Below are 16,136 nucleotides of genomic sequence, written 5' to 3'. Positions count from 1 at the left end.
ATCTTTTTGTCAGATTGTCAACTCAGTCTGTTAAATTTATGCAGCAAAACAGAGCTTTATTACAATGTATGTAGTAAGTGTTGAGAAGTAGTCTTCAGACGTTTCACTGAACAAGAACCATTTGAGGCAATACTCTGTTTAGCAGAAGTTCTAAGGTTTTCATTAAAACTCTGCTATCAGCTCTACAGAGAAACTAATGATATGTCCCTAATACAAAAATTAATTTTGCCTTTTTCATTAGAATGACTTCACGTATCAGCAAGGTGGTGGCGATTCAAAGCAGAATAGCTGTCTGAGGTCGGCTTGCTTTTTCCAGCTAAAGGTTTCAAAGAGCTCTGAGGCTACGTGAAATGGTGTTTATAAGCAACTTCCCCTTGCATTGCCTGTCTTATCCCTACTGCGCGAGAGAACACATTGAGATTCTGGGAATATCTCCCATACTTGATGAGAGATCAACTGTACCGATTCATTTTTAATATAATACAGTGAACAAAACACAGATGAGGTTGCTGGTGGTGGCGGGGCACCGAAGGGGGGAAACCTCTCTATTAAGCCCCATCCTTTGGAGGTTACCTGTAGAGCCACAAGTTAGTTTCCCCAAGTTTCAGAACTCACTGTATTTTAAAATACTACAGGCATGAAACAAAACAATTAAATCTTGGTTCTTTCTCATGCTCGCTGCTGGGGGAGTCTGAGGGCAGACCTTGTGTTCCTGGCGTGCGCAGAACGGAGCAAGCCCACGGCACGACCCCTTCTGCGGCTGACTCCTGCAGCTCCTCGCTGCCGGCACAGCCTTCTCAAGGGTCTCCGCGAGGTCCTGCCGCTCTGCAAAAACAAACCATCAGATCTGGATTTTCCCAACATCTGCCTGATACTTGCAGGCAGGCAGCCAGGGGAGTGGCAGCACCTTCGCTTCACAACGGCCGTGACCTTACCGCTGCAGATGGGCTCCAGGATTTTACAGACCGAGGTCTGGTTGCCGTATCACCTTTTGATGCTCGCTGCTCTACCGGCTCAGGCTATGCAAAATCCCAGTTTCTTCCTATTTTCAATGCCACAGAGGAGAACGTCCTCCCTGTCTCCAATCACTCTGCCATCTGAAGCGGGCGAGCAAGGCTCATTTTAGTCACGAAATGAGCAAAGGAGTTCTGCTCAACTTTTCGATACCGAAAAACGTCAGGGATTTAAGCTTCAGAAGCAGAGAATGTAAATGAGACATTGTTGCACGCAAAACGAACTTATCTTTGACAGGCTAAACAGAGATTTTTATGGGGAGCCTACTCATACCCACACAGAACACAGTTTATCTTTCAACTGCGGGGTTTAAAAAAAAAGGGTAATTTGAAGGTGTACCGCAGTCATAATGAGAAACCCCGTACAATTACAATTTTGACTAACGGAACAATGGACACCCCCGTGCCGTACTGTATAGCGTCGGGTAATTAGGGACTGCCAGGGAGCAGGAAAGCACAACCCAGGAATAATCAATGTATCCCCCCACGGTGTGTACTGTAATCCGGCACCTCGTCCCACCAAACCATTCATCCTCCCCTCCCAGCCGCAGGTACCGGGAAAAAACAGGAGGAATCACACCTCGGCACGGCGGAGAGCCCCGTCTGACGGCGACGGCGGCAGCGACGGGACGGGACGGGACGGGACGGGACGGGACGGGAGCGGGGGGCCAGGCAGGGGGTCACGGCAGCGGTACACCGGCGAGGGGGTCACACCGGCCCGACCCCCCCGCTCCGCGTGTGCGTGGGGACACACGCCCCCCTCCCCCCCCCATCCCGGCTGTGGGCGGGGGCGGGTGCGCGCCGCCCCCTCCCCCTCCGCTCCGCCCGGTTCTCGCCGCCGCCGCGCTCCCCCCCCCCCTCGCTTTCCCCTCTCCCCTCCCCTCCCGGCTCCCATGGCGGGCAGCGGCGGCCGATTCGGTGCCGGCAAGCCCCGCCCGCCGGCGGGCCGAGGCCGGCCTCCCCCCCCCCCGCCTCCTTCCCTCCGCCGCCCCCTCCGCGGCAGCCCGCCAGCAGCGCCTCAGCAGGCGCGGGGCCGGCTCGCTCCGCGCTGCCTCCCGCCCGCCCCGCCGCCCCGCTCCCAATGCAGGCCGGCGGCGAGGCAGAAGATGGCTGACTCGCCGGGGCACCCGCGCCCCTGCCCGCCCGCGCCCCCCGCCCGCCCGCCGCCGCCGCCGCCGCCGCCACCGCCGCGCTCCCCCCGGGCCCTCCGCGGCGCCGCCTGCCACCACTGAGAGCCGCCGCCGCCGCCCCCCTCCCCCTTTCCCTCCCCACTACCACCACCACCACCCGCCCCCCCCCGCGCCCCTCCCGGCCCCCCCAGAGCACCAGCAGCCATTTCATCTCCACCACCAAGTAGGCGCAAAAAATGGCAGAAATGGAGAAAGAAGGGAGACCTCCCGAAAATAAAAGGAGCAGGAAGCCGGCTCACCCGGTGAAGCGGGAGATCAACGAGGAGATGAAGGTAGGTGCCCGTGATGGGGAAGGGAGCGGGGGGTGTCCGTGTGTGTGTTCCCCCCACCCCCGCCCCCCCCCCGTCGCCTCCGTGCATGGAAATGAAATAAGAAAGGATCTCTTGTCATTTTTTTTTTTTTTTTAGGATGCACTGAATGTGTCTCAACTCCGCCTCCTGGGCTGAAAACAGAGACGAATTCACAGGCTGCAAATCCTGTTCATTGACCAGCTTTGATTTATTATTTAAAAAAAAAAAAAATAACAAACCAAACCCAAAAAACCAAACCAAACCAAACTCTCTCTCGTTGGGCTTTTAAGCTCCCTGGGTGACAGTGATGAGCCCTTTTTTTTTTTTTTTTTTTTTTTTTAAATCTTTCCATAGCCATCCCCCTCAGGTAGCTGGGAAGCCCTAAAGTTAGGAAAGAAAGGGACCTCATTTAAACACTGTGTTTCTCGCCTTTTTTTTTTTTTTTTTTTTTTTTTTGTCAGTAGCCATAGGCAGCTGCAACTGTGTAATTAAATTGTCAAAGTGAAATGTTACGGGCTGAGCCGCGCGTCGGTCCCGCACTTAGGCGCGGGGACTCCGCGTCTCTCCTTCTCCTTCTCCTCCTTCTCCCTCCGCCTCCCGCCGGTGCTGTCCCCGCTCCGCTTGGCGGCTGCTCCCGGCGGCAGAGGGGGCTGCTGGAAGGGGGCCGGCCGGGAGCTGCTGGGGATGGAAGCGTGTTTATCGTGCGGAGGGAGGGCTGCCCTGCCCGATGGGAAGCGGTGCCAATCCAGCTGTGCTCTGGAGGTAGCGCTCGAGGCGGCCGCTCCAGATGTTAGAATGGCTGCGATCGCGCAAGAAAAACGTTATTTAGGGACTTCTTTTATCATTAGGTCGCTGCTCCAGGCTGGACCGGTTCTATTCTTTGTGCCTGGTTTCCACGTCAGTTCCATGTCTGTTTTACGTCTCTGATTCCCCAAAGTTGGGAGCAACGTATTGGGAGACTTCAGCTCAAGTTGTTGTTGTTGTTGTTGTTTAATGTGCAGATAAAGTGACTAAAATGGCATAGTCTGGTTGTGAGATAAAGCTGCTGACATTTGATTTGAATATGTCATTTATTAAAAGGCTGATTGTAAGTGGAGGACTGCCTGGAAAATGTCACGCATTCGTGTAGTATGTATACTATATAGGCGAGTATGTAAATATGTGTGCTGCCTAGTGAAAATATCTTTGCTTTCCAGACCATTGATCTCCCCACGTAAAATTATAATGGGTTTGCACAATCCCTTCTCCTCTCCCCTCTTTTGCACACCACTGATTTTGGTTAGGTGCCCTTTCCTGCCTAAGGCAGGCGTTCTTGCTCCTGCTGCCCGCGTAATGAGCGCGTACACAGCTCTGTGTGCACATCAACTGGAAATACGGACTAGAGTAGTATTAGGGGAACAAAACGTGTCGGTGCATCTCTTCAGAAACAAACCGTACTATTTTCAAGTCCCGAGGAGCGGTATTATTCTTTGTGAGATACATGACACATCCTATTTTTGGAGAGGGCTCTGTGCAGGCACTGGAGAGTGAGAGTCGTTGCTCATTGTAATCCCACATAGTTTTGAGGACTGCGGAGGTCTGTAGTATAGGGCATTGGCCCCTCAGAGCATCGCCTAATGCGATCTATATGGATTGCAGCTTTTAAGTTTCATAGATTCTAGAATTACAAATTAGCTAATTTTAATCAAAACATGTGAAATGTTATCCTGGCTGGATATAAAGGCTGACTGTGCTGGATCCTCTGGGTTTGTTTTGTTTACTTTGGCTGCAGGCACACTCAGCGGTTTGGGAGATAGTTGTTCTTCCACAGTATAACAGATGTTTGTCTGAAAGGGTGAGGAAGAAACAAAAACAACATTGTGTGAAGGAGAAAAATTACACAATTTTAAACTAATGCTTTGGTATTAAGCACTGGCGTTAACCTTCATGTAGAGAGTTTCTCTTTTTTAACTGTGGGTTGCTGCTTAAGGTTAGAAACCTCGAGATTTCAGCTGACTTAAAAATTAAAGGCGGGTAGAAACAGCATTTTGAAACGATGCGATTTTTGGTCGAGAGTGAGGTAGCTGATGGCAGAACCTTTCACAAAACGCAGGCCACCTTTCAATGTAAACTGTGCTATACATGCTGTGCTGGGAGATTGCATTTTTAGTAGGATGGTTGACTGCTATCATCCCAGAAGGGGATGGAGGACAGGGGAGAAAAACAAAGTGGTTTGAATTTTTTGACTTGTTGAGAAAGTTAAAATCCTGTGGCGATCACTTACTCTTTTTCTGTACTGATATATTGAGATGTCTAGTTGTTCTTCATAAACCCGAGGAATACAATAATGTAACAAATTGGTTACACCGTGCAAAATGTTTGCAGCGGAATGACAGAGGGAGCACAATGTGCCCTTGTGTAGGTTCATATCTGTAATGTTCAAACAGACTGACTGTTTCCCTTCATCTGAACTGCTTTCATCTGGACCAGTGTAAAATAAGCTCTGGTAAGTAATCACGGCAGAGCAGAAAGAAAGGAATGTATACAGCAATAGACAGCCTAAGCTGTAAAAACTGTAACCCGAGTATCAGCAGCAGATCAGATATCAAGGCTTTAAGGTAGGGGAAATGAAAGAGATGAAGGGGAGGAAAAGACGAGAGAGGGAATGGAAAAGTCAGCTTGGAAAGTGAAGGAGAAGTAGGAGGGCCCCCTCAGGGAAATTTGGCTCAGGGATTAGGGAATTTTATCATGGTGTACAGTGACCTACTCAGGTTTCAGCCCACGTTGGGTCGAATTGCCTCCCTTTGCTAGCAGAAAGAAAAAGGACTGGTGTATATGTGATTTTTTTTTTTTTTTTTTTTTTCTTCGGGTAATAAAAAGGCTCTTGGTACAAGTGTCTATTTTAAGTAGAGCAAATGCAGGGCACTATGAATGAGCAATAAAATTACCTCATCACAGAGACTTCCTTCAAGATTTGCTGTTTGATACAGTCAGATATTTACCCGAGAAGGGTCACAACACCTAACTGCTTGGTTTGGTGTCACAGTGAGGTTTTAACATGACTGGATGGATATTCAGGTTGCTTGCTCTTTCCTTATGCCAGATATTAAGTTACGTTTTTGTTATCGCTAACCTAATGTACATGATGGTTATAACAAATTTTAATTTGATACAATGTTGTGTGCAAAAAGTACATGACTCTGCGCGGTTTTCTGATATTACGTTTCAATGAAAAATATATTCAGGAGGAATTGTTTTGTTTCGCTGTGACCTTCACAGCCTCTCTTTCTTTTTCTTTTTTTTTTTTTTTCTGATTATTGTTTTCTTTTGTCTGCCTTCCTCCTTCAGATGATACTTACCATTTTTATTTCCAGGGGTAGCGTTGTTCACCCTGGTTCAGCGCAGTGCCATTTCTCACTCAGTGGTAAATAACAGAACACCCGGTAGATCCAGAGCTATTGTAATCAGGCAACCCGCTACTATTTGAAGACTAAGATATTTTTTTGTGGTTTAATTGGTAAAAGCGCTCGTCAAGGCGTGGTGATGGCTTCCCTATCCATCCTTCCTCAGCTTATTTCCCTTTGCCATCCCACTGCCAGGCAGCAGCGCTGCTCAGGAGCAGCGGCGAGGTGTCGTGAAACGAAGTTGCATCCAGTATGGGTTGACTGGAAGTTCTCTTGCACAAACAAGACGATGTATCTGCATGTCTCTGTCAGTCGAAAGGCAAGCAATTAATTTGTGCTGTAATTTCACAGGGCTGCTCTGTGTGCCCAAGGAGTTTACCGTCTATAAATATTCTCAATAACTAATTTGTATCTAAAATTGGGCTTCGTTCCTGATGCCTAGAGCTTAAGACAGCCCCATCTGTTATAGTTTAATAGTAAACTCATCAGAAGATCTTTCAGTTTAGTGTTTTAATATTCCCCGTTTGGCATTTAAAAGTACTACTGTCAGAAGGAGGAAAGCGGTGAAGCAGGCGTAGCAGCGCTGTGCCTGGAGCGAGCCAGATCCCTCGGAGCGCTCAGAAGATTCCAAGGAAACTCCTCCCTTCACTCCTGAAAAGCAAAAAATGTCTTTTGGAAAGTGGAAAAGCAGACAGACTTTTATCAATTGTACGATTTCAGGAGACTGAATTGGGGTGGGTTTTTTTTTGCAGAGTCGGCATGGAAGGAGTTTTGTGGGATGGCTGCAAAAGGGAGTTGTGTTGTCTGCGCAGGGAGCCTCACCTGCCTGTGCAGTGTAGAAATAGCGCTTCCCCAAACAACGTGGGTGTTACAGAACCAAACCTGTACACGGGAGGACAAAGGAAATTAAAACATCAAGAAATTTTGCTTTTTGATAGCCTAAAGGTCTAACCATAAAAGTCAATATGGCAACAACATAAATAAGCAAAGAAAGTGAGGGACGGTAAAAAAAAAAAAAAAATTCCAAGTTCATATTGTGGCTATAGAAACATTTTTATTTCCTCGGTGCAGTGAAAGTGAAAAGTGAATTTGTGGGGCTCCGCACCGAGCGGGTTGTGCAGGCAAGGAAATGGAATGGAGCCACCGTGCTTCCTCCCAGATCTGAAATAAACATTCAGCAGTAAAACCTAGAAGAAAATGAGTCTGACAGACTCATTCTCCCCTGCGTTTCCTGCCTCCGTGTTTGCCAGGCCTCGTTCGGTGAAGCCAGGCCTTGCCCCCTGTGAATAAGGCTCGTAGAGAAGGAAAGGCAAGAGGGCTAAGATGGAAAGAGAAGCGTGGCTTAGCTTCAGAATGTATTAATTAGTGAAGGCTTGGGAAAACGATGCATTGCAACGTAAAAAATCAAGCTGTAGGTGTACTGTTACGATGAAATGAACCCTAAAGTGGGAATAAATGTGATTATATTTTTACTGCCTAGTGTATAAGTCATTCTTACGAAGGAGAGAAACCACAGTCTGGCGAGTCCACACGCTCTTCTTCATCTTTGCCGTGAATGGGAAGCAAATTCAAGTCAAAATATCAACGAGCATAATAGTTAGTTAGTTATCTTGGCTCTTCCAGGAGAGAGGATATTTCTGTATAGTACAAGAATAGAGAAATCTTACAGTTAAAACATGCAGATTACACAGTGCCCCGCAGTGGGTGATAAGTGGTTTGGGTCTTAGCAGGGGGCGACAAAAGAAGGGCCATCTATTAGGAAAGGAGGGCTTTGGCGGTGTTGCGTGACTGGGGCCACTGGCGTGTTTTGGGGCCAGTTTCTTTGGCAGGGATGAGCTGGTTGTGCTGCAGCCGTGGTGAACGCCCTGGCAGTTAGGCAGCTGCGGTGGTGGCGTGGCCACAGAGATTTGTCTCTGGTGGGGTGTTAATGGGCTGCCTGGGTGCGCTGGTGGCTGAAGAGGTTATGATTGGTGGTTTCCACCGCATTTTGGTGCGTGCACGAGGGGCTGAGTGTGGTGTGGTGGTGTGAGCACAGAAGGACACGGGGCAGCATTTCTGTGGTCATCATCTCAGCTCTGACAGCGGCCCACACTGTGGGCAGCACTGGGGCTCGGTCTCTTGGTTTCCCTGCGAGGGACTGAGCGTTGCCTCCCTGGCAGGGTGAAGTTGACTTCAGTGCTGTAATTTCGCAATGAAATCCATGGATCCCCACAGGACTTCCTTTAGGTTTTGGTGGGATTTGCTCTGGGCTCAAGGGTCCCAGCTTAGCAGTGTGATTGCTGACTTGGGTTTTATTGATGGTGGGCAAGGTTTTCCCTGGTGCGCTGGTCTTTCATGTCATGCCAGCCCTCTGGCAGGGCTGTGGGGTTGGGGATGGCAGCTTCCATCCTGCAGACCCTCCACATTCTTTTGGAGAATAGGTCTGAAAGTAGGCATGGACTACCTTGGTGCCTCTGTTTGTACTGTTCCTGCAAAAGCTTGGAATTGCAGCACCTTGCACATCCTCCATCTGGTCACCCACACTTGTCTTCTCCCTGGGCTTTGGCAGCCCCATTGTCTCTCAGTTCAGCTGATTCCTCTCTAGCCTGCTTCATCACTGCTGCTTCTGCTCTCCTGGTCCAACATCAGGTCCCGCATACTTGCTTTTCTGAAGCACCATTGTTACAATCATCACCCTTCTTTTCACTAAGCATTTGAAGCTTGTACATCCTTCAGTGAGCTTCTGCTCTGCATATACAGGTTATGTATTAACTTCCTTAACTTCATCAAGAATTGGGCTCCCCACCCCCTTGCATTCACACCGAGAAAAAATTGTCTCCTCTCCTCTCATCTCATCAGTTGTATTTTGACTATTGCCACCACACTGGTCTTTACATGTCCTGTCTTGTTACCTATCTTGAATCCATATAGACTGGGCCTACCATTGACATGGAAAGAAGGAGGAATACATGGAAACAATGAAATAATAGTGGTCAGCTCCAGGGCTGCAGCTTCAGCGAGCACATGACCTGTCCATCATCTTGACGGACCAAGTATTAGACATCACTGCAAACGGGTGTTGTAGTCAGGAGTCTGAGGGAAGGAGATGTCGTAGTTCTGTGGGCTCCCGTCTATGTGAGAGATTTAGTGTGGAAGGAAACATTTCTCAGCTTTGACTGTCAGCTTGTTGAGGATGGGATCATCCTTTTGGTTTGTTGTGTACAATGTGCTGTGTAACGAAGCCCTGGCTGTTAGCCACTGGGAGAATAGTATTAAGAGTGATCACCATCGTTGTAATAGGTAAGATAAATTATGGAGAAGAATGGCTTAATTGTTTCTTTTATCCAAGCATCCTTCCTGAGAAATCACAGTGCTTGCTTTTGTTACTGCTAATGTGTGACCTCGTTCTACTCTCATTGAAGTTAATAGCAAAGACCCCAGTGATTTTTATTTTTTTTTAAAAGTCAAGTCTCTATTATGAGTAACTTATAAATCAAATGTATTTTTTTGTCGTTACGACCGTTCATTTTCATTTTCATGCATCGTTCATCATGGATGGTAAAATGAGGCTTGAAAGGTACTTAAACTTTGTGCCATTACAAACTCGACCATCACTTGGACTAGATTCTGAAGGGACGTATACATGCATGAATTTTCAGGAAAAAATATATATACAGCCTTGCTTGCATATTCCTTGATGAGTAATTAGAAATTAGTCATTGCCTGAGCTGATCAACAGTGCAAATAAAACACAAAGCATCCACAGGAGGCAAATTTAGATCTACTCAATTAATTTGGTTGCATGGGGTTTAAGTCAGGAAGGCTTTGGTCTCTACCTTGCTGGATTAGTCTCTAGGGCTGCGTTGCCATAGTTGAAACTTAGCAAAGCAAGGGAAGCTGGCGGAGCTTGCCTTCGTGCCTCCGTGGACCCGTCGGGTCATTCTGGGTGAGCTGCAGTGGCGAGGTTTCGCTCCCCGTCTCCGGGTCGTTTCGTTGTTGGATTCCCATGGGTTAGAGACAGAGTTAGTGCCGTTGGGACTTTCAGTGTCGTGAGAGAAATTTTCTAAAAAGCTAAAAGCCAAACATAAAATGTTAGAAAAAATTCCCATTTTTGCTAGTATTTAAAACGCAGCGCTGCATCATTCAAATGAGAGTTTAAATAAATATTTTAGAAATGAGCGTTGGTATTAGCCACATTTCACTGCATTGTGCTCGCTGTTGCAAGCTGTAGTAGTGACATAGTTCAGACGTAATGGACTGTCCTACTCATAGTGCTGACACTAGAGGTAGAGGTGGAACAATGTGATGTTTTCCGGCAATTCGGAGCTGCAAAGGACAGCCGTGGAATTGAGACTTCCAGCAGGCGGTCAAGTGAAAATGAAAGGAGGGGAAAAACAGAGGGAAATTGATGCTCCGAGGGTCCGCTGTGACGTTTTGTTTTGGTTTTTTTTTCTGTTCCTGAAATGTGTTTGTAGCACAATTGCACAGAAGATACTCCTGGAAGAGTATAAATTGCTTGTGTTTATTGCTTATAGCTGTTTTACAGCGCTCCTTGAGTGACAGGAACACCTATGCAATCTGGTGTGATGAATGAGCCAGAAGCTGTGCAGCTCTCTGACGTTCTGGGGCAGAGTGCCTGCTGTAGCTTTGAATTCAGAAGCAATTATCATCTGATTAATTTTATTTATTTATTTAAATGACTGGAGAATTGCTGTGTTCTATCATTAGACTTGCTCCCACTCAAAAATTAAGCTAGAGCAGTTACTAGACAAAATCTAGCAACCTGCAAATTTGACACGTACCATTTGTTTTGAATTGGTGTCGTATTCTCCTTATTCCTTTTCTGGTAGCCAGAGTCCCAGAAGACAGGTCTTATCAGGAACATTATTTTAGATGTCAGGATCTTACAGGAAAATGAAGTTTGGAATTTGTTCTGAAAGAGTGATAATAAAAAAAAAATGCAGAGACCAAATCAAAACGCTTTGCGTGTGGCTTTTTCGTTTCATTTTATAGTTGTCATACTACTTTAGACTGATCTCTGCCATCTCAATAATTCATTAGCTGCTTTCCTTTGGTAGTTTCCTAAATCCGTAAGCCCTAGAGCTCCATGGCACTATTTGGTTTCAGAAAGCTCTGTTGCCTGGCTGCAGATTTCTTAACTGGCTCCACTAAATCTCCTGGCCCAGTAATGAGTGTTTTCTACAGAAATATTTTTGCCACATGACCTAGACGATGTGTTTTTAATAGAATTTGAGAGTTACGACAGTCATGTTCCATATTTTGCATTTCCATACAAACATAGTATGTAACCACACGGCTGCTTGGAAATCGGTTTCAAAATAAATATGGCAAAACTGAGAAAGGTTTTCTTAAACAAATATAAGAGGCGTTTATCTGAAACGTTATGGTAAAATGCTTTCACGGTGAAGAGTTTTTAAGTGGTTTGACTATGCAAGGCCTTATAACTCTGAGGAAAACCATCTCCACTGTGATTTTATTTGATTTGGTTCATGGGCAACTCAAGGAACTGTAATTGTGTCAGTGACCTGCTCCGGCTGAAAAGACTGTAGTGCAGTAAGATTGATTTAACTGCTGGCTGAAAAAAATCCTAGTTTTCTGTTATTCTCTTGCTGCAGTCTTAAATATTTTATGGCAACACAGACAAGTTTGTGTGACGAATGTATGTTAAAATATTTCTGACATTGAATGCCGGAGCAAAAGTCATAAATATCTCTCCTTTTCATTTTCTTTAAATTACGGACGTATGAGTCTCTGTCATAATTACACGTGCCAGTTGGAGATTTAAATGCATTACACTTTATGCACTTGACTTATGAAACGAACATTAGTCTTTGAGGAGGTGGGCCAAACCTGACACTTCCTCATGTAGCACAGATACGGTTCGATTTATGCAGTCCTCCCTTCCTTCCAAATGGTTATTGATTACATAAATAAGTAGGTAATTTTTCTCTTTCAGAACTTTGCAGAAAACACTATGAATGAGCTCCTTGGCTGGTACGGTTATGATAAGGTTGAATTGAAAGATGGAGAAGATATTGAATTCAGGAACTACTCGGCAGACGGGGAAAGCCGCCAGCACATTTCTGTTCTCAAAGGTAATGAGACTTAATGTTTCTGTGTTCACACAAAGAAGGATTAATATCTCAGCCTGTCTGAATTGGCGTGGACTGGGAAGCGTGTTCTGCTGCTTGCTTCGTGGTTGGTTTAAATAAAAATATCGGGGGGTCCCTTCTAGTACAAGGAAGCCAATAGAGTATGAGGGAAATCACTTAACAAAATTGCTGTTTGTAGGCACTTACTGGTCTCTCTCTTCACAAAGAATACCTTTTGTGCGTCAGTTGAAAGCCACGTACTCGTGGTACCAATAAACTGCTCACAACTGGAAGAAAAGAGAGAGCGCTTTCTTAGCTGCGTGGCTTTAAGGAACCCTTTTGCTTTCAAAACTAAGGCTTTTTGGCCTATGGCTTTAAATGCTGAGAGATTTTGAGCTGGAATGTTCACAATGCATGTGGGAATCGGTGTGAATGTTCACAAACGGCTCCTCAGGGATGATTGTTCTATCGTGTCTTCAGCAAGTGCTGCAGAAGTTCTCCAGGGGTGGAGTTTGTTTGGGACAGTGCTGGATCTTCGTGTGCTGTAGTATAAGATAATCCCAAATGCGAAGGATGGGATCCAGTCTTTCTGTTCAGCCGTTCGGTTGCTGCCTTCTGACTCCTCAGCCACAGCAAACGGGTAGGGACTTGCCATCAGAGCGAAGTGAGGAGTAGGAAATTTCTGCGTCTTGACTTAGCCAACGAGAGTTCCCCAAAAGCGAGGTAAAGAGTGGGAACTGCAGCAGCTTTCACGCTCTTGGACTGCCACTTTTCACTGCGTTGGCGGCCAGCCGTGTTTGGGTTTTCTTTCTGAAGGCCAGCAGCAGCACTGTGTTCAGTGGGTGTTGCAATGAGTGCTGATACCGGAGAGACCAGTTCTGAAGGAGACATGGCTAGAAAAAAGGTAGAAAATTTAGAGGTGAGGCGAAACAACCTAATCGTGTTAAAATTGAACGTTTGCAGCTTGTTAGTTCTGTAGTGACTTTGGTGATCAATATTTATTTTTCATTGAAAATACAATGTTGTTCGTTGAAAATACAAAGCCACCTTTGAAGAAACTTGTTCCTGTGCAGTAATGTGATTAATTTATTTATGTTTTAATAAATAGATCTTTTATTGAATGATTTATGGCCCCAGCCTATGCCTGATGAAATTTGTGACATAATTTTTTTTTTTATAGACACATGATACAAACCATATGTTTTATGTACCAAACAAAGATGTCTAATAGCTGTGCCAGGTAGAAACTTTTGGTGTATGCAGTCTGTGGGAGGGAAAAAAGTATGTTTCTTTTCCTGAGAGATGGGAGGAGAGGGAATAATTTGAATTAAGTCCTGCCCCATAGCTAACTGAGGTACATTAGAGAAATTCCTACAAATGAGAATCCAGAGGTGATTTAGGATTAAAGAATTAGAATAACTGTCATCATTTCATGCACACTTTGCTGTAATTTCAATATTTTGTTCCTTTCTTTAAATTCTTTCCATTACTACTACCATTACTGACAGAGAATTAGGAATTCCTTTATTTTTCAGTTTATGCTTCTTGCATTGGTGAAGTCACAGTTCACTGAGTGTGATGACCATGCAAACAGTGGAAGTGAAGGACATGGATAGGGTATCACTGATTAAATCAGGCATACTAAGGATATGCATGACAAAATAATCCCACCTTTAAAAAAAATTCAGTTGTGTTTAGTGTGAGTTTGATTTATAAAAATGGAGCATAACTGAAGAATACTGGAAAGTATCCATTTTTTAAAAGGGAAAATATCTGGAGGGGGTTGTGCACTCTTCTTGTATTAGGGTAAGTAATTTAATGAACAGATTGGTGAAAGTGTGTAGGGGCATTTAAGAAAGATATTTGTCATACTGTACAATGTGTTCTTTGTGTTTTACAGAAAATTCTTTGCCAAAACCAAAATTACCTGAGGACAGTGTTATTTCACCGTACAATATAAACCCAGGCTACCCAGGGCTTGCCGCAGGAAATGGACTTTCAGACTCACCAGCAGGGTCGAAGGATCACGGGAATGTACCTATTATTGTCCCATTAATTCCACCACCTTTCATAAAGCCACCAGCAGGTAAATCCTAATGAACATTTAAAAATAGTAACTCTCATTGACACGTGTCCTGAGATTGCTAGATTATGATGCCTTTATAAGCTGATTTCAAAATCTTTAAAAACCGGTCCCAGGAAACTTTAAAACAGTGGGAGAGTGACTTTATTTCTTACTTGTCTTGAAAAACTTCTGCAAACACAATGACAACAGACCTGTGCTGCTTGTGACATTCTCGTGTCACACTTGTGTGCTGGATACTCTCAGCACTTCAACAACCTCAGTGTTTTGAAAAAAAAAAAAATTGTTTTGATGAATAAAGCCTTTAAATAAATTAATGGATGATAATTAAATTAAAAATAGGTTCCGAGAAGGAAACAGCAAAAGAGACAAAGCTATCAAATCAATATCATGTCTTTATATCAGGTTAACAAGCTCATCCTGGGAAAACTGTCTCTTGACTCTCATTGAAATCCCTGACCGTTGTCTCTTGAGGGTTTAATGTGATCTTGACTCTACCCAGGAGACTGTACTGAGATGTTTTACATTTTCATTAGATTTTTATCAGGAGTGTTTTTATAACATGCCATTCCTCAGAGTTTGCATGAAAAATGATTTATTCCACACTGTATGCTGCTTACCATAATCTGTGAAAGTAACTCTTACGGCTACATCAGGGAGATTAATCACTATGTTATTGTTTACTGCTGTACACGGTGCGATAATTGTTGAATGTAGATAGCTGCAGGCTCAGTCCTGCTTCCGTGGACATCCCTGGGTGTTGTTCTGGGTGCTCTTGGGTGACGGAGGTACTGAGGAGTGCAGGGTGACCGGCAATACCTGCCCCAGAAGGGCAGCTCTCCGCACACAGGGAGGCAGCTTGGCTAACGAGTCCCCATCGGGAACACCCCCTCACCGGGTGTGAGGACACTTCTGCAGTGGCAGAAAAGCTTGTAGGATCAGGTCCCAGGTGTTAGATGGTCACCTCTGCCCTTCGTTGCATTGACTGAAGTTAACTGTAAAATACGGATCGGTCCAACAAATTGTTTGCCTGTTGACAGTCATGTGAGAGACTACAGTCGCCCCTCCCAAATTATTTTTATGCCATTGAGTTTTATCTCTAAAGAAGTATACTAATATGCTATGAATAATTTTCAAATGTTACTCAATAGGTATTCCCTGCCAAAGACTTTTCATCTATTTTATATGATATTTGCTAATTACCAAAGCTATTTGGGCCCATTCCTGCAGCCTTTACACAGCTAAAGATCTCAGGCCATATGGGCTGGATCCTCAGCTGTTGTTGATTTGGCCCTAAAGCTTTAATCAAGAGCTTGTGCCATCCCAAGCTATTTTCTCCTCCAATATGAGTCATGAATGAATCCAGAATGCTGAATTTGTGGTACACGAACACAAGGCTATAACATGCATTGTGCAAACTGCCACAGTTGCTGGATTTTTATGACATCAAACAAGCAGGAGGAGATGGAACTATGAAGTAGAAAAACAAATTACTGCAACAGTAGTTAAGTGGACACAGGGGAACCTTGGCCAAGTCAACTGCCTTCTGTTCTTTGCCCGTCCACCTACCACTTGTGATCCCACGTTCAAATGTACTGCTAAGGGTAATGTGCAGAGAAGGCTTTTCGGAAGTATTTTCCAAGCTTAGATTTTTACTTCAGTAATTCATAATCGTTGTTTTACTCATATAGGGGATATGAATGCATAATCTCTGTCTCCTCTGACTTTATCCCATGATCAGTAATGAACACAAGATTACCAGGAGTTCTGAGCAAATGAGCATATTTATCTCACCTTTGTTTTAGAGAGCAGTTTGGGAGGACCGGAGGGGGAGGAGAACCTTTGTGGGATTTGCAATAAGCATTGGTAGTAATTGTTTTGTTTTATCTTAGGGCGTGGGTGCCCTAGTCATGATCACCCCAAAGAGCCTGGCAAGAAACAACTGGTGAATACAAGTAGAAAAGGGAGTACAAAGGAGCCAGGAGAGCCAGCGTGCGAGGCAGTGGTCTTGGCGCTGCACTTTGACACCGTTTTGTGGGCACTACATCAAAGTAGAAAACTTCAGAGTGATACAAAACCAGACAA

General features: G+C 45.1%; 1 protein-coding gene across 1 annotated transcript in view; it reads left to right on the top strand.

Annotated features, from left to right (window-relative positions):
* The first annotated feature begins 2,336 nt into the window (after window positions 1-2,336).
* The window catches only part of SOBP (sine oculis binding protein homolog), a 118,197-nt gene continuing 104,397 nt past the window's right edge, over window positions 2,337-16,136 (top strand). Inside the window, exons 1-3 of the mRNA XM_082480322.1 lie at window positions 2,337-2,475; window positions 11,833-11,971; window positions 13,869-14,054. Of these exons, the coding sequence (XP_082336448.1) occupies window positions 2,380-2,475; window positions 11,833-11,971; window positions 13,869-14,054 (421 nt within the window). The 5' untranslated portion in view covers window positions 2,337-2,379. The remainder of the gene's footprint in view (window positions 2,476-11,832; window positions 11,972-13,868; window positions 14,055-16,136) is intronic.

The sequence above is a fragment of the Vanellus vanellus genome (assembly GCF_965231255.1).
Source record: "Vanellus vanellus genome assembly, chromosome: 3".
Taxonomy (NCBI): domain Eukaryota; kingdom Metazoa; phylum Chordata; class Aves; order Charadriiformes; family Charadriidae; genus Vanellus; species Vanellus vanellus.
This window is presented reverse-complemented; position numbering and strand designations above follow the sequence as displayed.